At 43.5% G+C, this 21,828-nt stretch overlaps 1 protein-coding gene across 3 annotated transcripts in view; it reads right to left on the reverse strand.

Moving 5' to 3' along the window:
- MAPRE3 (microtubule associated protein RP/EB family member 3) overlaps positions 1–21,828 on the reverse strand; it is a 1,644,409-nt gene that overhangs the window by 1,266,060 nt on the left and 356,521 nt on the right. For all 3 annotated transcript variants that reach the window (XM_044062866.1, XM_044062868.1, XM_044062867.1), the window contains one exon: positions 9,075–9,202. In XM_044062866.1, coding sequence (XP_043918801.1) covers positions 9,075–9,195 — 121 coding nt within the window. In that variant the 5' untranslated portion in view covers positions 9,196–9,202. The remainder of the gene's footprint in view (positions 1–9,074; positions 9,203–21,828) is intronic.

Consider the following 21,828-nt stretch of genomic DNA (forward strand, 5'->3'; position numbering starts at 1 on the left):
CAGAGTTTATTTTGTCCTTAAACCCCGCAGCAGAAGGATCCTGTACCGTTTCACCCAGCTCTGTGAGCAAGTCTCTCTGAAGGCGGGTGAAATGACATAAATAGTTCAGCGATCGCATAGAAAATGTTGCTGAAGCAAAGGTCCGCTTGCCGTACCTGTCCATGGTCCTGGACTCTTTGTTAGGAGGATGAACAGGTACAGAAGGATCAGCTAATTCCTTCTTAGTGGCTGCTGCTACCACCATAGCATCAACTGAAACACCTTTGGTGAGAAAGGATTTGTCATTTGGTGCAGAAATAAATTTAGAAGGTCTCCTAGGGGTAGGTTCCATTGAATCAGGAGCTGCCCACACCTTTCTAGCCACTACCTCCATTAGTGGGTCGAAAGGGGGAGACACCCAGGAGGTGGAAGGGCGAGATCCAAAGGCGTCAAGGTAAACCGACTCGTCCTCGGAAGATTTGAGAGTGGACCAATTTCCCCTCTGTCTTTGGATCTCCAGGATGTCTGAAAAGGAGACATCCTCAGAGGGGGATCTGGGGGAACCCTCCGACTCATCCAAGTCGGTGTCCGACGTGACAGACTCGGGGGAGTCTATGTGTTTCCTCTTGCACTTTCTTTTCCTAGGGGGTTCCCCTGAAACTTCAGGGGAACCCTCGGAAGAGGAGGAGACACCCAAAGTGGGTACCTTACACCTTGGATCTCTGCTGTCGGGTATAGGAGGGTGGCCAGAGACCGTAACAGGCACTACAGAGGGAGGAGCCGCAGAACTTAACCTTGGAGTGGACACTGGGTCCAGCACACTCCTCATCAGCTCGAAGGCTCCCCTATCAGACACCAAAGGTAGCTCCGGCTCCGAAGAGGCCGGAACCGCCCCCGGAACAGACAGAGAAGGCTCCGAGAATGATGTCGGGGCCGAACTAACCAGAGCCGAAGCTCCGAGAGGGAGAGCGGGGTCGGACAAGGGTCCGATTCCACTCGCCCCCTCGGAGCCGACAATGGAGTCCCGGCGCCCAGACCTCTCCATGGACGGAACCAATAAAGAAGTCGGAGCCGACGACACCGGAGCCGAAGGAGGGGGTATCGGCTCCGACGTGGGCAAGGTCACGGTTCCGACGAACTCCGGCTCCGAACTCGAGAGATGAGTCGGAGTAGGAATGGATAACTGTATCGAAGGAGCCACAGTCTGGTGAGATGGGCTCTGAAGCATTTGGGCCAGCGTCTGAGATTTTATGAGTCTACTGACCACCCTCTCGATGTCGTGGTCGGAGAGCCTGGAAGACCTCGATGAATGAGTCCTATGACTCCGCTCCGATAGGAGGGGGGACCTCGGAGCCGATCTGACGGACTCTAAAGAAGGGGGCCTAGAGCGCTGGGGTCGGCTCCGATGATGGTTTCGAAGCGGAACCCACTTTGCTCGCCTCGGAGCCAGCCGGAACCGAGGTCGGAGCCATCTCGACAACACCAGCCCTCGGCTCAGAAGCTGGAGCCGAGGGTTTGGCGGTTTTTGATGACTTCCCCGAGCCAGACTTGGACAGGGAGTCATCAGGCTTTAACAAGCCCCTTAGAATGAGCTTGTTACGCCTTTCCTGCAGGACTCTTGAACTAAATCCGTGACAAATGGAACAAGAGTCCTGCAGGTGTAAAGGCCCCAAGCAATAGACACAAGAAGTGTGACCGTCTGTCAGAGACATTTTCTGACAGCACGAGTCACACTTCTTGAATCCCGAGACCTTAACGTCTTTTGACATTGCCCTAAAGACAGTCACTCAATCAGCACACACACTCACTCACTTATACACAAGGGGGAGATGAGGGGGCTGACTAAAACAACAACACACACACACAGGGGTGAGTAAACAGAAAAACTAAAGCCTGTAGGCCTGATTATAAAAGTTAACTACAGGGGTGGGTAGGGCTTACGAAACAAACACTATTAAGTATAATATCGATAGGGAACAAAAGTAGGAAAAATAACCTAATAAACTACCTCAAAAAATAGAAACTTTGTTGAAAATTCCTTTACTGACCTGAGCCGGTAAAAAAGGCAACCTCGCAGCGAAGCAGCAAACGAGATCTGAGGAGTTAGCGCATGGTATTGTGGGATATAGGGCTGCCTCGAGCCGGTAAAAATAGCTCTCGAGCTATAGTATAGGCCGAGTCGGAGCCGAACCCATCCAGCAAGAATGAAGGCGAGAATGACAACTTAACATATATATATATATACACACACACAAACACACACACACACACACATATATATATACATATATATATATATATATATATATATATATATATATATATATATATAACTTTTTTTTTAATTATAATGGAAAAGGAAGACAGAAAGGAACGTCCTCTAATAAAAATGAAAATGGACGTTCCTTAGACCATGGACGTTAACTAAGGCAAAATAACAAGAAAACGGTAAAGAACTAGTTCAAAAGGTAGTTTAGCTAATTTTGGAAATATAGAAAAAGGAATACAATAATAAATATAATATAATTCCAGAAAAAAAAAGCACTTAGCCTAGAGCTATACGTTATCCAACCTCTTTGCTGCATGGCAAATGAGATCTGGGGTAATTATGGGGTTGCATTATGGGTAGAAAATAAGGCCCATGGGCTTTGCTGAAGACCTCGAGCTGGGGAAATGGCCGAGATGGACCCGACACATCAGATCCGACCCACCAGTTAGAATAAAGGGAAGACTGACAACAACACATGTTACATTTCTTTATCCCCACTGTACCGTGCTTCGGTAAACTGACTTTCCCAAAAGTGCACTTTCAATTAAGTGCACTTTCGCTAAAGTGGGTGTCGGGTTTATACTAATTTCTCCTCCAGATAATATCTCCCTCGCTGTACTGCATGGTTGTCTCTCTACCCTGCCTCTGCCGCAATGCAGTAACTAATGTTGAGGTTTCCACTGGCTCACCTGCCATTTTGCTTTTTATGCACTTTTGTCAAATATTTTCTCTTCCAGTCCATATTTTAATTTGTAATGTTACATTCATCCCTTCCATTAGTGCCCTCTCTCTTTTCTGCTTTCTCATCGCTTTTCCTTTGCTTCCTAATGTATTTCTCCTCAGTCACTTCTCTGCTGTATCTTTCTGTCCCTTCTCATATCTCTTTTACTGATATTAATAAAACTCTGTCATACCTCTCAACCTCTTAACACAAGAATTCTGGACCAAGCCAAAAATAATGGAGGGGGGGGGGTCAAAGGCCCCAAGATAGGGACAAACTTTAAGCACTGCTTTTATACACTTAGAAAGTTGGTAGAATAAAAGGTTTTGTGTTAGCATGCATTTCCTAAATGATATTAAGTCTGAAACTCAAATATCTGCCTTTACTTAGTAACTTCAATCCTCAATGATTTGCCAGAAAACCACAAATATTATAAAGACCAGATAAAAAATATGTAGCAAAAATCTGGACAGTTGAAAGGTATCCTCCTTGTCTCTTCCCTTTCTCGTTTCCCCATTCATCCATCCCTACTCCACTCCCCACCCCTATCACTATCTTTATGCCTTCACTAATAAATGACTGCTTTATGGATACTGTATACAAGAATTACAGAAGATAGGTTAGCATAATGGTTAATGGCTTTACCTCAGACAAAAAAGGTACACAGTTTGATTCAGATCACAGGTTATTGGCTTCAGGGAAAGGGTTTGGCAAAATGGTTAAGGTCTTCTCACACTCACAAGTTACAGGATTTGATACTAATCCAGGGTTACTGGCTAGGGTTAAAATGGCCCTTCAGAGCAGTTAGTCTAGTATTTACCTATGAACAGTTTGTCTCTTCTGCCCTTCAGTTGTTGGTTTCTTCTCTCCTTTTCATATGTTACCCAAGCAATAATACCCAGTAGGGTGTGTGTTACTGTGTAAATAATGCACAAGCAGGGGTGCTCTGAGGCCTGATGCCATGTTATATAGTATCTACAGAGTCATAAACACATTTCAAACAATAAGTAGTGACTTGAGAAATAAAAGAAACTAAATTATAAAATGCAGCTTTTCCATCACAAGAGAAAACTGATGCCAAAAACATTCTTCATAGCTTCACAATGAATCAGGATAAACTTCAACTTATGAGCCTGAGTGCTGATAATTCTAAAAATTAAAGTTGCAGGAGCATATACTTTTTTTTAGACTTATCAAAAGCCCCCCCCCCCCCCCCCCCATCAGAAGGATAAGGATTATAATTAACAAAATGTTTAGCAGAAGCAGCTGGATTTACTAACGCTATAGCTGCTGGATCAGGTCTGGGATTGATATATAAAAACTTGAAAGACTGAGAAACTTTATATAATCTGCTGCCTTTTTTAGGGGCAACAGTCTGACTGTCAAGGATATTGCAGGCTGTGATGTAAACACCCCTCAAAGCTGACAAAGGGACAGAAGAAGGTTCTGGAAATTCAATTTGCAACAAATCATAACATTTTCTGAGGGATTGACAGACCTCAGTATTCTCCCATTAAAAAAGTATTGATTCATCCTGGAAACTGTCACAGAGAAAGAGCATCCCTCACAGGGAGAATAAGATACTACACTCTCCTCAAATTCTGAAGAAGAAATCTAAGGAAAAAAAAAACTGTATCTGTTCTGTCACATTTTCCTACTTCTTGAACCTCTTCAGGGAAAGAGGATCACTTTTCTTTTACCTTATAAGAAGGGTCAAGAGCCTGTAGAAGACCCTGACCCAAGCCCAATACATTATTCCTGTCACGAGTAACTAACACAACCCAGTATTACCAGCAGTAATGTCCCCAGCGATGGGCACAACATTCTGCTACACAGAGGCACATTCCTTGCCCCTTCTCCCAGGACTGACAGGAGTGTCTCTCCTTTGGCCACTGAGCAGACTCCCAACAGCCACAGAGGATATGTCAACCCCCTGGTTCATGACGGCTGTATGGACTACACCACAAGCATCCAACGAAAAAAAAAGTGGTCTGAGGAACCAGGTTTGGTTACAGTCACCCACCTGCGGCTGAGGCAAATTACTATCCTGATGTGCAATTTTGCTTAGCAATTTTTTTTTCTTTTTGTAGCTGGAATAAAGTCTGACCCAGGAACTAGTACTTTGCTCCATGGTCAAAGAGAAAATGGTGCTTGATTCCCAGGGAAGCTTAGCAGCAATAGCTGGTAAAACAGGAAAGTAACAAAAAAACGTAACGTTTCCAAAAAACAAAAAAAAAAAAAAAAAAAAAACACAGAAATTGGACTTTAAACACTTTCCTCAGTCCCTAAAAAGTAAAATAATCACAATTTTGCCATATAAAGCATAGTTTTATACAATTTTTAGACATTTTTACCACAAAAGTTAAAAAGTGAACTTCCATTTAAAAGTACATAAATGTCACAAGACAGTCAACCAAAATACTTTTTCTTAACTTAAAATACTTCTTTTTAAGAAAATGTAAATTTTGTTTAGTAAATAAGTGGAAGTTTTTTTCCTCTGAAGGGAACTTCCATGCCCAGGAATGGAAAAGTGTTAGCAGACTGCTGATCCTTGAATGTACACAGAGGAATCCTCTCAACAGCAGGAAAGATCAGAAGAGTGTGGTGTCCAAACCTGACTTTTAGTTGGCTCAGTTCAAGCTGACTAATGGTTTGGGTGAGAGAAAGGTGCTCCGAAGCTTTGGAAGCTGGCTGGCCGTTATATTCTTAGCAGGATATAACCCATATGGCTTAAACTACTGCAGCAGTGATCACAATGATGAACATTTTTATTTCTGTATGGACCAGGCAATCACTTTTGAGCTCCTGGTTACATCAAATGAAACAGTGAGAAGTCTTGCTAGCTAAGGCTGAGGAAACAACTAAGCTTTACCATAGGTTCACAGGTTCATAGGATGATACTAGGCTATTGGCCTGGAGGCCCTTATAAGCCTAGCCAAGAATTTCACCCATGTTCCCACAAAGTCATCACCCGTTTTCTCTGTCCAGCAGGGACACAGGTGGGATACCAGGGGTATATTTTCTGTTTCCCATCCAGTCGTCCAGGTTCCTCTTAAAGAGAGCTAGTGAGGTACTCTGCTTGACATGGAGAGGGAGTCTATTCCACAGATGGGGGGAGTCACTGGGACACAAAATCTATCATGCCAACAAGTTCTATTAATGTCACAGACCAGGGTGAGGCCTTGCGTGCGGGTTGCGTGAGTGGAGTTTAACTTACTGATATGCAGCAACTCCATCAAGACTGAGTCTGAGATGACCCTGTATGCCAGACACAGGTCATCTCAGAGCAGTCTGTACAAGACTGAGTGGAGGGATACGGCTTTTAGCCTGCCTGTATAAGATAGGTGTTTGAGACCCTGGATTTTCCTGGTCAGGAACCTCTGTGGTCTCTACAACTGCTGCATGTGCTAGGCAAGATACATGCCGAAGGGGGCATTGTACTCGTTAATGGGTTTGATAAGGGGAAAGTACAGGGATGTTATGACTTCCTTGCTCCTGGATGAAATACCTTTACTTATGAGGTGGGCCATGTAGAAAGCCTTCCGTACAACAAAGGCAACATGATGGTCAAAAGTCAGGTTGCTATCAACGTGGGTGCCGAAGTCCCTCACAACTGATTGCGTGCTTAGTACATTGTTACTAATGTGATAATTAGTGGGGATGCCATTTTCGTCCAAGGGGATAATGATGCATTTCTTGGCATTCAGTTTGAGCCATGCTTCTAGCATCAGTCATTAGCTTGGGTAAGGCCCTCTTGGAGGATGTTCACATCACTAGGGGGAATTTATGACAGTGCCCAGCTTGCAGTCATCTGCAAACTTGGTCAGTCACAGACCACTGGGTTTTGGCTTGCACCTCAGAAAAGTATATCCCAAACAGCAGAGGTCCCAAGCTCGATTCTTTGGGTATGCTGCTTGTTATGGGCCTACTAGTAGAGGTGACTTCTCCTATTTTGACTGAGTGGGTTCTATCAGTGACCCAGTTAGCTACCCATCTGGTAACACATGGGTTGATGACTATATAGGAGAGTTTATCTATTATGCCTGAGTGGGGAATAGTGTCAAAGGCTTTGGCTAGGTCAAGGTAGGCGGTGTTCACTGTCTTCCCCTCATCCATGGCTTTGGTGACTGTTTTGAAGAAGGCATCCAAGTTTAACAGGCATGATCTCCCTTTGATAAAACCAAACTGTGTGGGATCAAGAGTTTGGAGGTTGCCAATGTCCTTGTTTATTAGGACCATGATAATGCTAGTCAGGCTGATAGGCCTATAATTGCCTGGGTAGGTGAACACTCCACCTTTGTGTAGAGGGATGACAGTGGCTGTCTTCCATTCTGCTGGGACAAAGCCAGTGTACAGGCTTTGGCTGAATAAGGTGCCTAGAGGTGCTGACAGCTCTTGGCTGAATTCATGTAGGACACACTCAGGGATGTTGTCAGGTCCCATGGAGGCTGTATTTTTTTCCTTTGAGAGGGCATTAATGACATGCTCCCTGGTGAGGAGGGGAGGGGGGCAGGTGCTGGAGATGTCCTGGTTTACTGACGTGGGTGGACAGGGGGGTGAAGTTTTCACTGAACTTGTCTGCCAGCAGGTTGGCTATATCTATGGCATTTGTGTATGTGGTACTCTTGACCACCAATTCAAAGCAGATTTGGGAGTTACCTTTGAGACTTTGGATGTATGCGAAGAAGGCCTTGTGACTGTCCTTAGTGGATGTGGCCAATTTGGAGTTGAAGTTAGCCTTAGAGGATTTCACCAGTGACCTTATTTGCTTGTATGGACAAAAGAAAGATTGCTTCCAACTTGGCACCTGCTCCTTCTTGGTCCTGGACAGCAATTTTTTCCTTTTATTATACAGTCTGTTTATTGCTGCTGTCCACCAGACAGGTTTACTCTTCCTTAAGGAAGATGATTTGGTCCTGTCAGGTACTGCTGAGTCCATGCAGCTATATGCTATATAGGTGCTCATATATATTTTTGGTGTAGGCTTGAACATTAGTGCTTGTTACAACTGAAGGGACAGTGGCTGTGAAGCTTCTTATATCTGCTCTCAGGAAAGTGTAGTCAGCTTTGGAAAAGTTTTTTTGTTTGATCGTGGCAAGGGGGGGGGGGTCAGGGGAGATGGTGACTTCGAAAGTGATTGCTTTATGGTTGGCGCTTACAAATGAGGATGACACTGTAGGGGTGCTATAGTGGCTACTCATGTTGATTAGTACCAGGTCCAGGATATTTTCACCTCTTGTGGAGGTGTCGACCAGCTGATCCAATGCATTGGCATTTATGAAGTCGCAGAATCTCTGGGCATTCATGTTTGAGCTAGAAGAGGTCTTCCTCTCTATGGTTGGGTAGTTAAAGTCGCCCAGGATCAGGCTAGAGGGTTGAATCCTGATGGATTCAAGTAAGTCTAGATAGGTGAAGTGGGCCTCCTAAGTCATGGTTGGGGGGTCTGTAGCTAGCTATGATTTGAATAGGTGTTTTGTCAACAGTTTAACTGCACCTGAAGTGTCTCCTGTGCATTATACTGTTTGACCAGCCTGGAGGTGTGTATGCCTTTGATAAATATTGACACTCCACCACCTTTGGCTTTGTAGTCCTCTGTTTGGGGTCTGAAAGTATGATAGGACAAGTAACCTGGTAAGGCTGGGGTGCTCTCTGCAGCTTTGAACCCAGATTTCAGTGACTGCACTAATCTCAGCATCTTCTAGGGCAAGGAATGCTTGCAATGAGTGCAGTTTCATGTTAAGACTCCTAGTGTTTAGTAGCATGACCTTTAAATTTCGTTTAGAAGAATTTTTCATGTTGGTAATTTTGTCCTCATGATTTTGCATAAAAAAGGCACTACGGGGGAGGCAAGAGCCTCTGCCAGAAACCTGAAGCCCAGGTGAGACAGACAAAGGCAATCTCTGGCAAAGCATTATGGTCTGTTTCATCTTTGATCACAATCTGTCACTGGGACTGAACAAATAAGCACAAAATATGACTGTAGAAAAGCAACATTACATGGATAAGAAAAACAAATCAATCAATATTTCAGAATCTTTAAAAAGCTAAGTGAAACAATGTAATCAGTATTTCTAAAATACTGACTAAACTGGTTCATCAGTTTACCTGAACATAACTGCTCTATTTTTGTGTAGGTGAGTTGCAGAGAGTCATTGACCCATGCCAGCATATCATGACGACTCAAGTTTTCACTTGTAACTGAAGTGGAATACACATTTACTGCCATCTCCCAGCTGCAGAAAAAAAACAAAACAAAACAAAAAAAAAAAAACAACTGATGATTACAACACTGTCGTTTTTCAACATGCCACTTTTAATGAAGTTTGATTTATATGACTTACATTAATACATGTAACCTTCTATTACATCAATACATTTGCCAGATTTCTTTGTTTACGTACCATTTTAAAATCATGACACTCTAACTTGGCCCTAGGTGTGAGTGTGTGCATGTGTGTGCCTTCTGTGGAAGGTTGGGCGCCGAGCTGGCAACTCGACACCGTAAAACTCCACTGCCAATCATGAGCGGACAGATGATCCGCTGTGGCGACCCCTAACCGGGAAAAAGCCGAAAGAAGAAGAAGAAGAAGAAGTTGTATTCTTCTCTATTTTACAGATTTGATACTTTGACTATGTCTTAAGTATTCACTTTCACAAGTTCTTTTCTCTCCTAGGTTCTTAATTTCCTGATGACTTAATCTGCTTAATATCTTCTACCACAGTATTCCAAACTCTTTCCAATTACCTCCTATTTTAAATGTATCCTTTTAGTCCCTAGTCCTCCCCTCCCCCTAGAAGCCACCTCCTATAAACTCCTTTTGAATTATACTTTATTAATGCCTTTTTAAAATTTGTTCTAAAATCTGCATCTGTCTCTTTTGATGTCCTGCTAACTATAAAATTTCTACTCATTCTACGTGGCTATGTTTGGTGCTTTTCCTTGTAGTGCCTTGTGATCACAAAAATAGCTGTAGCTAACACCTATGCCAATTCTGTTTCGTGGATTTTGTGAATTTAGTCCTCTTTTTATCCATTTAGGTATTTTTTTTCATATTATTTCCATAGCCTGTTGCTTGTCAACCACTATGCATGACAAATAGTGCAGACCCAGTCACTCCTTCTGAACAGCAAGCAGCATTATCCTCCTAGAGAGAGCTAACCCCCTCTCTTGACAACTCATGGATATACCTGCATACATGCAGACCTGCTACCCCTTCTACATTCTATGTATAAGTGGGACTTCCTCACATCAGGAAGGCTACTGACCAAACACTGCTTGGTAAAGTCAAGCATACATTCCCTCATCTTGTAATAGGCTTTAGTCCTCATTTTCCAGTGGGTGTTAGTGTTACAAAGGACCAGATGTCCACCTTCCCCCTAGGATGGGCAGATCAGTATTGGTCACTCACTTTTACCTTCCCTGTTTTTCCAGTTCTTGGACTGCTACCTGAGCCCCAGCTTTCTGAGTCACAGTCAGAACTTTACTCCCTGTAAACTACCAAGTTAGCTTCAACAAGTTATTACTGATCTAAAGTGGCCACACAGAGGAATTTCTTCTAATGAAAAATTAAATAACTTTTTACAAAAGGTTCTAACTGTACAACATTCCCAGAAAATGTATGATAAATCTGAATTATTTCCCCACATTTGAGACCAATACTGCATTCACTCAGACTCCATCTGGAAAGGTCTGCTGGAGTAATATATCCCTCCTGGAGGTATTTTAAAGTGGTCCACTTCAGTTTGTAATATCCATTTTCTAATACTAAGACTCACCACGCAGCGTTTCTTTAAACTTTGCAACGTTCTGGGGAAGTGCAGGATACACTTGATACTATTACTTTCTGAGACCATATGAGAAGGGAATTTTGATGCACTCAGTCTTTGCTTGGAAACACTTGTCCTGCAACTGCATTCATGCACACTTTGTCTTTATCTTTTATCACTCTATTTTTACTTAGAATGCATTCTATTCTCAAATCCTGATTTTCTATTAGTAACATTCATTTTGGACAGTATTTCTTTTTTTTCTCCATATTATTTATTTATTGCTGTTGTTTGTAATGCTAACATTTGCTGCTGCTTCAATACGGTCATATGTTTACTGTCTGGTGGTTAACCTATTGCTATTTCTTGTACTTCATATTAGAGTCTGGCTATGACATTTATTTTTATTCATTCTGTATATTTTTATGTTGCACCCTTCATGGGAGTGGTTCTACCATGTTTTTTGGGAGTTTTTCTTATGTTTGTTTATTTTTTTGGCATTTGTTTGCCTGATGGCCACTGAGTTCCCCAATGGCTAGGGGGTTTATAGATTTACTTGTGCGAGCACAGGTATGGTGTTTATTTGTATCACCAACAATACATATCAGAACAGCTGTTTTTTCCAGTTTTGGAGAATACAGCATTTAGGTTTGAAGTTCAGGACTGTATTCTGTGACCTCTCCTTTTTGTGGTTGTGAGTGCGGGTTCTTTACATTGGCTTTACGTGTTAGGGTAATCAAGTCCCTTTTGATTTTGAATAACTTTTTGTTCTTTCTTTTATGTTAGGATTTGTGGTACAGGATACATTTTTTGTATCTGAATGACAGTTTAACCTGTGATTCCATTATGCTTGGTCCCATTCACAGCTTTATCTAGAGACCTGTCATATTAGGTATGCTAATTATCTAAGCAGTTTGGTTTCATTAATGAGGCTACACTCCACAGCTACACTTACCGCTTTGGATTCTGTAGCCTACAACTGAGTACCTAGGCTTGTGGGATGGTACTAAGTGCTCTTTTATCCTATCAGTACATAGGCTCCTACTCCACTTAGCCATTCTACTTCTAATTTTGTCATTCTAATTAGATTATAATGTTTGGCGAGGCCAGTCCATCATGAGTTAGTTCCTACTCTGGCTCATTATTATGTATGAGCATGTCAATTGTGATTTATGGTGTTTTAAGTAGTACATTTAATTTCCAAGGGTAAAAGCTTGAAAAGTTGATCTGATGAAGTCCAGTTTGAAGATGCATGAATAAAGATGATTTTTTCACTGACTAAGTCTGCTAGAGTCTTTATCTTCACAACTTTTAGAGATGAGGAATTTATTTCTGAAGTTTTGGACTGTTTATAAATGTTACCAAGTGTATGGATTTTAAGTGTTTGTTATCTTCCTCAACAAGCAAGGAAGTGAAGGAAGTCTGTTACTCTCAGAGAATGATTTTGACCTTAAGCAGCCAATTGGAATGCCTAGTAAAAGTCTATGGCTTCAGGGCTGCCTATTATGGTACCCCCGAAGCATGAGCAACAAGAAAAAATAAACTTCTATTACATTTCCCCCTCGCTAAATGCACTTGTGGTTAATAGCAATTAGAGAAAATAAAACAGTGCCAAAGTAAATACATGCAATATCAGCAGTTACCTGGATCATACCTCTCAACGTCCTAGAGTAAAAAATCTGGGCAAAACCAAAAGCCAAACATAATGTGGGAATTAAAGCCACAAAAATAGGAACACTTTTTACATATTGCTCTTATAAAGTTAGAAAGTTGCTTGCATAACAGGTTTTGTGTTATCATACATGTTCTGAAGGATATGATGTCTGAAACTCAAATTTATCTCATTATTACTTCATTCCTATGTGACTTGACAACTACATATTTTATTAGGAATAGACCAAAAGTATGAGGCAAAAAATCTGGACATTCTGCAAAATTCTGGGCAGATGAGAGGTATGACAAGGGTGTGTGTGTGTGTGTGTGTGTGTGTGTGTGTGTGTGTGTGTGTGTGTGTGTGTGTGTGTGTGTGTGTGTGTGTGTTTGTGTACTGACTTTCAACCTCTCAGCACAAGAAATCTGGACATAGCCTTAGTTAATGGAGGAACAAAGGCCCAAAAAAGGAACTAATGTTAAATATTGCTCTTATAAATTTAGAAAGTTGCTAGAATACAGGATTTGTGTTAGCATGCATCTTCTGAAGGATATAAAGTCTGAAACTCAAATGTATGTAATTATTTACACACTCAGCCTTCAGTGGTTTACCAGAAAAAAAAGAAGTTATGTCTTACCATAACGTTCCATCTGTATTGTTGATCCTCGTTCAGTCATTACGTATGGGTATCGGTTCCGACCTCAGAACTGAGCCGGCCATCTTCGAAGCTCACGTCAGCTACAAACTCTCGAGCTAAACTCTTACCCAGAATTCCCCTCTCCCTGTTACCTCAGATTGAGTTTGCAAGTCAAAAGAAAGTAGAGGCTACCTCTGGTCAAATGACCTAAAAGAACCAGACGGTGAGATCCACTAGAAGCCACAGGAGGGGGAAGGAGGGAGGGAGGGTCGTAATGACTGAACGAGAGGATCAACAATACAGATGGAACGTTATGGTAAGACATAACTTTTAGTTATGTACTCACCATAACTTCAGATGTTTGGGATCCATCTCGCCTACATTCTGACTGATGGGTTCAGAGCCGATCCCTCGGCTCCGACTCGGCACGCTTATGCCAAAGAGCGAAGTCTCTTATTGGCTGAGCTTACTATATCCCAGGATGCACCACTACCAGTCCCCCAGATCTAGTTTGTCCGCATACATACACAGACACACATGCTGCTTATATAACATCGTCAGATGAAACAAGATAAAAAAAGTACAGTTTTGTACCTACCATAAATGTAGATGTTCGAGGATCCACATTGCTGCAGTCCTAACTATTGGGTAGTCCGCTGTCCAGTCGGCCCGAATACCAAAGTATATGGCTGACGTCGGTCAGGGCGCATTAGACTGACGTCAGTACGTCAGGGTACTAATGCGCATGACCGACGTCATATCCTCAGTCTTTTCTTGCCCCAGATGTCAGAAGACCCTAAAAAAAAATAAGGCCAAAACCAAAAATACCAAACATACCTGCACCAAAAATATATACAATATATACAAAGGTACCAGAATATAATCTCACCTACAGAACCACCCCTAAACACAGAGGGGCAGGAGGGAGGGTAAATTGGACTGCAGCAATGTGGATCCTCGAACATCTACATTTATGGTAGGTACAAAACTGTACTATGTTCTTCATTCCACATTGCTGCAGTCCTAACTATTGGGTAGAATCCCAAAGCAGAGGTAAGGGAGGCTGGCAAATCATAAGGAAGCAGGAGCTGATAACATGCCTTGCAAAATAGCTGTGGCAAAACCAGCCCTAGACTTAGAGTAGAGAGGAAGGTGGTAATGCTTAGAGAAAGTATGCACTGAACTCCAAGTAGCTGCCTCCAAAATATCCTTAGTTGCCAGCCCCCTTAGAAATGCTGTTGAAGTGGCAGTAGCCCTAGTGGAATGAGGCCTAATCCCAGCTGGAACCTCCTTGCCATGATGGGAATAACAAAATGCAATGCAAAACCCAATCCACCTAGAAATAGTTTGTTTTGACACAGGCTTGCCCTGCGAACTCAAAGCAAAAGAAACAAACAACTGCTGAGACTGCCTAAAATCCTTAGTCCTGCTTAAATAATAACGCAATTGCCTGTGTACATCTAAGGTGTGCAAAATCTTTTCCCCTTTATTTTGGGGATCTGCATAAAAAGTAGGCAAATGAATAGTTTGGTTTAAAGCCACACTAGAAACCACTTTAGGCATAAAGGAAGGATTAGTACGTAATGATACCCTATCCTTATGAAAAATCAAAAAAGGCTCAACCGCCATAAGGGCCTGCAACTCAGAAACCCTTCTAGCAGAAGTAATGGCCAACAAAAAAGCAGTCTTCCATGACAAGTATTTCAGTTCAGCAGTAGCCGCGGGCTCAAAAGGTTGTAGAGTAAGTTTCTCCAACACAAAATTGAGGTCCCAAGCAGGAGTAGGAGCTCTACGTGGGGTCTTATATTCTTTGCCCCTCTAAGAAATTGCTTGAACAAAGGATGTGAAAACAATGGTGGGTCACAATCATAGTGAGCTGAAATTGCTGCAGCATGAATCTTAATAGAAGAGAAAGACAAACCTTTGTCCAATAACTCAGTAAGATATTGAAGAGCCACACTCAAATTAGGCTCAGAAATCTCCAAATTCTTTGCTGCAGTCCAAAATAAAAATCTCTTCCATTTTTCTGCGTACACTTTCCTTGTACTAGGTCTTCTGGCTTCCATAATCACATTTAAAACTTGTTGAGGAAGCTGAGACCTGCTGTCTTTCAAAACAGAATATGCCAGGCTGTTAGATGTAGAGAGTGAAGCTTGACATTGAGCAGATGACCGTCCCTCTGAGACAACAGGTGTGGAATCAAGGGTAAAGGCCATGGAGGCTTCCTTACCAGACTCCTCAGTAATGGGTACCAGTGCTGCGAGGCCAATCTGGAGCTATTAAAATCATCCTTGGCTTGTCTTGTCTGACCTTTAGAAGCACCTTTGGAAGAAGAGGCAGAGGTGGAAAAGCATACACATGAAGATTTTTCCAACTGAAAGAAAGAGCATCCACTTTCCAAGCTGTGTGATGAAATCCTTCGTGCAAAACTTTGGCAGCTGGTGGTTTAGTGGAGAAGCGAACAGATCTATGTCTGGAGTTCCCCATGACACTGTCAATTTTGAAATACATGAAGATCCAGTTTCCACTCGTGGGGATCCATGATTTGTCTGCTTAATACATCTGCTAAGGAGTTCTGTGCTCCCGGCAGAAACCTTGCCTGAAGAGTTAGTTGCAGACTGAGCGCAGTCTCCCATAAAATCATTGCTTGTCTGCACAATGGGTAAGAATGTGTTCCCCCTTGTTTGTTGATGTACCACATGACAGTTGTGTTGTCTGTTAGAATCAACACCTGCCCTGGAAGAAGTAACTCCTTGAAAGCAATTAATGCAAACTGAACTGCTAACATCTCTTTCATGTTGATATGTAGATGCTGTAGTCTGGCAGGCCACTTGTCTTGTATCCACTTTCCATTTAGATGAGCTCCCAAGCAATATCTGAGGCATCTGTCGTTAGAATCTGACTTGCCTCTGGCCGGGTCACAGAGAGTCCCTTGTTTAGGTGACATTCCTGAGCCCACCACAAAAATTCCTTTTGAATGCAAGGTATTATTTGAATGACAGTGTCCAAATCCTGGCAGTGCTGTGTCCACAGATTTTGAGATACCATTGTAGCTTCCTCATATGCAGTTTGGCATTGGGAAGCACCAGAATACAAGATGCCATGAACCCTAAGGCTTGAAGGACTGTCCTTGCAGTCAGCCCGGACTGAAGAGATAGATGATGGAAGTAACTGGAAAGATTCTTTTGTTTGTCCGGGGTTAAAAGGCCATCTGGGCTGCTGTATTCAGTCTCACACCCAGAAAGCACATGTCTTGAGAGGGTACTAGACTGGACTTTATTTCGTTCACAGAATACCCTAGGCATCTTAGCACTGCTATGACATATTCCAGATGCTGTAGAAGGTCTTCCTTTTCTTGAGCCAGAATCAGGCAGTCGTCCAAGTAAGGATAGATTTGAATTCCTTTTAGCCTGAAGTAAGCTATCACTGGAGCCAGAACCTTTGTGAATACTCTGGGCAGTAGATAAGCCAAAGGGCAATGCAGAGAACTGATAATGAGAATTTCCAGCTCGCAAACGCAGATACTTCCTGCAACTTAGTCTTATTGGCACATGAAGGTAAGCTTCCTTGAGATCTAAAGTTACCATCCAGTGATCTTTGCCCAGCAGAGGTAAAAGCTGTTGTAACGTCAACATTTTGAACTTGGGAATGTCCAGATAAGTGTTGAGGATAGATAAATCCAGAATTGGTCTCCACGTGTTCCCCTTCTTTGGTACTAGGAACAGGCGAGAATAAAATCCTAGGCCCCTTTCTGGCACAGGAACTGACTGAATGGCCCCTATTTGGAGCAACAGAGAAATTTGCTTGTGAGCCTCTGTTCTTTGAAGAGGAGGAATGTCTGGCATGCCTTTGAAAGGAGGCAAGGTATGGAAATAAAACCTGTAACCGTGGTGAATAATATCCAGAACCCATCTGTCTTGGGTAATTAAATCCCAATTTTCTTTGAAAAGAGACAGCCGTCCTCCCAAAGGTGCTGCCAGGCGAGAATGTACTGGCAGCTGAAAAGGCAGGTCATTGGGTCTGCTTACGAAGGACTGACCCCTGCCCTCACCAGAAGTCTGAGCAGGGGAACTCCCTGTCCTAGGCCTAAAAGAACCCTGAGCTCTGCCCCTACCACGTCTAGACCTACCCCTAGACTGGGAATCATAAGCAGGATAAGTCCATCCCTTAGTAGGCCAATTTCTACTAAACTTTGGAGGCTGCACCTGCAAAAAATCCTTAACAGTTTGCATAGACTTAGCCTTGTCCTCCATTTTCTTTAAAACTGCTTCCACAGGCGAACCAAACAACACATCAGACTGCAAAGGAGCATCCAAAATCCTTGTTTTAACATGCTCAGCTAAATTCTGATCTCTCAACCAGGCATGCCTACGAAGAACAGAACCAGTGGCAGCCACCCTCGAGGAGGCCTGCACAGCATCAAAACCACACTGCAAGGAATGTTTACCCACCTGTTCAGACACATGAACTAAATCCTGCAACTGTTTACACTCAATACCTTCTGCCAGAGCATCCACCTTAGCTTTCAATTGTGAAAGAAGGTAATTCTGATATTTTAACATGTGAAACTGACAATTCAACGCCCTCATGGCTAAAGTGGAAGAAGTATACACTTTCTTTCCCCATCTATCCAAAGCCCTTGCCTCTTTATCAGGAGGAACAGGATTTTTAACAACAGAGGCCTTCACCCCTTTAGGCCCCTGAGAGACAGTTTCGGGTCTGCCCTAGGACTCTTAAAAAGATACTTATGAGCTTCACGCACCCTATAGTACCTATCCGGTTTAACTGTGTCAGGAGGCAAAGAATCCTGATTCAGTGAAGCCTCTGCAAAAACATCTTCCACCACATTCAGAACAGGAGGTATAGCTAAAGGCCTATGCTGGGGTAAAAACAAGAACTCCCTAAGCCTCTTCCTGGAATCAGAGAAATCCTGACCTTCCCATTTAAAATGCTCCCTCATGGAATGCAGGGTCTCTGAAAATGAAAAATCCTCAGGAGGAGAAGCTGATGGAGTAGAATCATCCACATCAGAATCAGAATAAGGAGGAAACTCCTGCAAGTCTTCAGAAGACTCAGAAGCCTCCGAACAGTGCTCAAAACTCTCAAACTCAGGTTCCACCCTAGGCCTCTTATCAGGGGGGGGCATAGAACCTCTAATCATAGTAATCAAATCTTCTGCCATTTTAAGCATATGTTTCTTAGGCAAAGAACCTGAAGCACTAGGAGAAACCCCCACTGAAGCTGCACTTGGCCTGCCTCTCAAGGAAGCCTTGGAAACAGAGGGGGAGGCTCTAACCACCTTAGGAAGAGAGGGAAGAACAGCCACCTGAGAAGCCCCTCAGCCTGGCCTACTTCCTGAGAGGATACATCCTGTAACAATAAAGTCTCTCCCTGAGACTCCAAAGAAACACCTGGCAGAACCTCCGGCTCCACTGAGCCTTCTAAAGAACCGACGTCAGGGACTGTCGGTTCTTCCACTCTAGGCTTTGCTGCTTTGTCCTTGCGCTTTTTGCCCGAAGCGGGCGGAGCATCCGACGGCATTTTATAATTACAACGCTTCCCAAAAACTAACCTGGTACAGTCTAACCTTCTCTTAATAGTGCGTTTGTTAAATCTAGCACAAGAGCGGCATCCAACAACGTCGTGCTCAGGCCCTAAACAAGGAATACACAAAGTATGGTAATCCCTATGAGGTATCTGTTTCCCACAAGAAATACAGTTATTCACTTTTTCTGACATCCGGTTAAATACTGAGGCAAGAAAAAACCAAAATATTCCCCAACGGGGTACTTAGCCAACTTTGATTCGGTCTGAAACTCTGACTTCAGAAACTTTCAGAACGCCAACCTGCACTCGCAAAATTGCTTCTGCATCGGACCATGCGGCAAAAAAGACTGAGGATATGACGTCGGTCATGCGCATTAGTACCCTGACGTACTGACGTCAGTCTAATGCGCCCTGACCGACGTCAGCCATATACTTTGGTATTCGGGCCGACTGGACAGCGGACTACCCAATAGTTAGGACTGCAGCAATGTGGAATGAAGAACATCAGTAGAACTCAAAACCGTTCAATCTCTTCTGATCTCCAAGGCAGGGGGAAGGAGGGTGGGTATTAGGAATGTAGGCGAGATGGATCCCAAACATCTGAAGTTATGGTGAGTACATAACTAAAAGATGTTATGTGATCCTATCTCGCCTACATTCTGACTGATGGGACAGCGTCCCTAGCACCTGAATCCTGGGTGGCTCACTGGAAAACACTCCTGAGTACCGTGGAACCAAATGATGCTCGCCCTTTAGATGCTACATCCAATTTATAGTGGGAAATGAAAGTGTGCAGGTTGGACCAAGTAGCCGCAGCACAAATCTCAGAAATAGCGAGCTTGGAATGAAAAGCAATAGAAGTAGCCATAGCTCTGGTAGAGTGAGCTTTGATAGATGTTGTAAGTTGCTTATTTGAAGAGGAATAAGCCTGAGTTATGCAATCTCTAATCCATTTGGAGATAGTAGCTTTAGTGATGGTTTTACCCAATTTATTATCTGAAAAGGACACAAACAACTGGTCTGATTTTCGAATTTGTTGAGTCCTGTCTAGATAGAAGCGCAATTGCCTGTGAACATCCAATTTATGGAGGGTGTATTCCGCTTCGTTGGAAAATTTTGGAAAGAAAACTGGTAGCTCTAGAGATTGTCGGAGACAGAGATTAGAACAAACCTTTGGAACAAAAGATGGGTTAGGCCTAAGTGATACTCTATCCTTGTGAAAAATCAAGTACGGTGGTTTGATAGATAGGGCTTGAAGCTCTGAAACTCTTCTTGCAGAGGTAATTGCAACTAAGAAGGCAGTTTTCCAAGACAGATATTTTAACTCACATGTAGCAGCCGGTTCGAAAGGGGAAGATGTTAAGGCACGAAGTACCAAATCAAGATCCCACGGAGGCGCAGGGTGATAAACTGGGGGTCTTAACAGCCCAGCACCTTTAATGAAAGTTTTGCATAATCTGCTGCTCATCAACGGTGGATCCATGGATTCGTGAAATTTGGAGATAGCCGCTAGTTGGACTTTAATAGTAGAGACTGAAGATCCTTGATTAAACAAGGATGTTAAAAATTTCAAAACCTCTGGTATCGGGGCAGTGATAGGGTCTAAGCCCCTGAGTTGAGCCCAGATAGCAAACCTCTTCCACTTACTGAGGTACAATTTTTTAGTGGTGGGTTTGTGGGCCGAAGATAAAATGTGAATAACTTCCGGGTCTAAGGTGTGATTTCTGACTAAAGTCGGAAGTGGAGGAGCCAAGCTGTCAATTTCAAAGTGTGAAGGGACTGGTGTTGTCGTCCCGACTGATGAATCAGCAGATCCGGAGTTAGATCCAAAAACCAAGGATCGTCCACCGCATGTTTCTTTAGGTAGGGGAACCATACCTGACGAGGCCAGTGTGGAGCAATTAGTATCATTGTGGACCCCAATTGAGAAGCTTTCTGGATGACTTTGGGGAGAAGTGGGACCGGAGGAAAGGCATAAAGTAGTCCTGTTGGCCAAGGTTGGGCTAGAGCATCCGTAGCTGCCTCCCCCTGACGCGGAGTCAAGGAGAAGAACCTTTTGCACTTTGTGTTTTGCGGTGTTGCAAACAGGTCGCAGCACGGGGTCCCCCATCTTCTGAAAACCTGAGCTGCTATTGTTTCGTTCAGGGACCACTCGTGAGGTGAGAGAATCGTCCTGCTTAATCTGTCTGCCAATATATTGGATTTCCCTGGAATGTGGGTTGCTACCAAGAAACGGTTGGTAGCTACAGCCCATTCCCACACCCTCATGGCCTCTCTGCAAAGGGGGTAAGATCTGGTCCCTCCTTGTTTGTTTAGATACCAGACCACCGACATGTTGTCTGTGTGGATAGCGATAATGCCTTGAGGGAGAAACTTGTGGAGGGCCTGTAGGGACAGAAGTACAGCCCTCATTTCTAATACATTGATATGAAGAAAGGTTTCGTCTGGAAGCCAAGAACCCTGAACTAACCTGCCCAGACAATGCCCCCCCCCACCCTGTCTGGGAGGCATCCGTCGTCAGGGTGGCCACCGGAGGGGGGATAACAAAAGGTTTTCCCTGATTCAGATTGGATGGCTGAAGCCACCAGCGGAGGTCCCGTTTGCACGTTTCTGTAATCAGAATGGGGTGATTGAGGGGGAGATTCTGAAAGGACCATTGTGTCGATAACAGCCACTGAAGAATCCTCATGTGCAATCTTGCCAGTGGAACTAGGAGAACCGTGGCAGACATCGAACCTAAAAGTTGCAGGACCATCCTGGCTGGGGCTTTGGATCTTGGAAGCAGGGCTTGAACTTGACCTTGTAAAGTTTGAACCCTTTCGGTAGGAAGAAAGACGCGCATCAATTTTGAGTCTATCTCTGCTCCTATGAATCTTATGCGCTGATAGGGCAGCAAGACAGACTTTGACCAATTGAATGTAATTCCCAGGGTAGCACCCAGGGAGATGGTGGCTTTGAGGTTGTCTATTAGTAGATGCCTGGTGGTGGCAGTCAGGAGCCAGTCGTCCAGATAGGGAAACACTTGGAATCCAAGACTCCTCAGGTGAGCAGTCACTACTGCCAAACACTTGGTGAACACCCTGGGGGCTGTGGTGAGACCAAAGGGCAGTGCACAAAATTGGAAATGACTGTCTCCCAGGCTGAAGCGCAGATACCTCCTGGACGCCTGATGTATCGGTATGTGATAATAGGCGTCCTTGAGATCTATGGAGCACATCCAAACATCCTTCTCCAACAATGGGAGAATGGATTGTAAA

This window comes from Protopterus annectens, chromosome 2.part1 (genome assembly GCF_019279795.1).
Source record: "Protopterus annectens isolate FY-2018-M chromosome 2.part1, PAN1.0, whole genome shotgun sequence".
Classification (NCBI taxonomy): Eukaryota; Metazoa; Chordata; order Ceratodontiformes; family Protopteridae; genus Protopterus; species Protopterus annectens.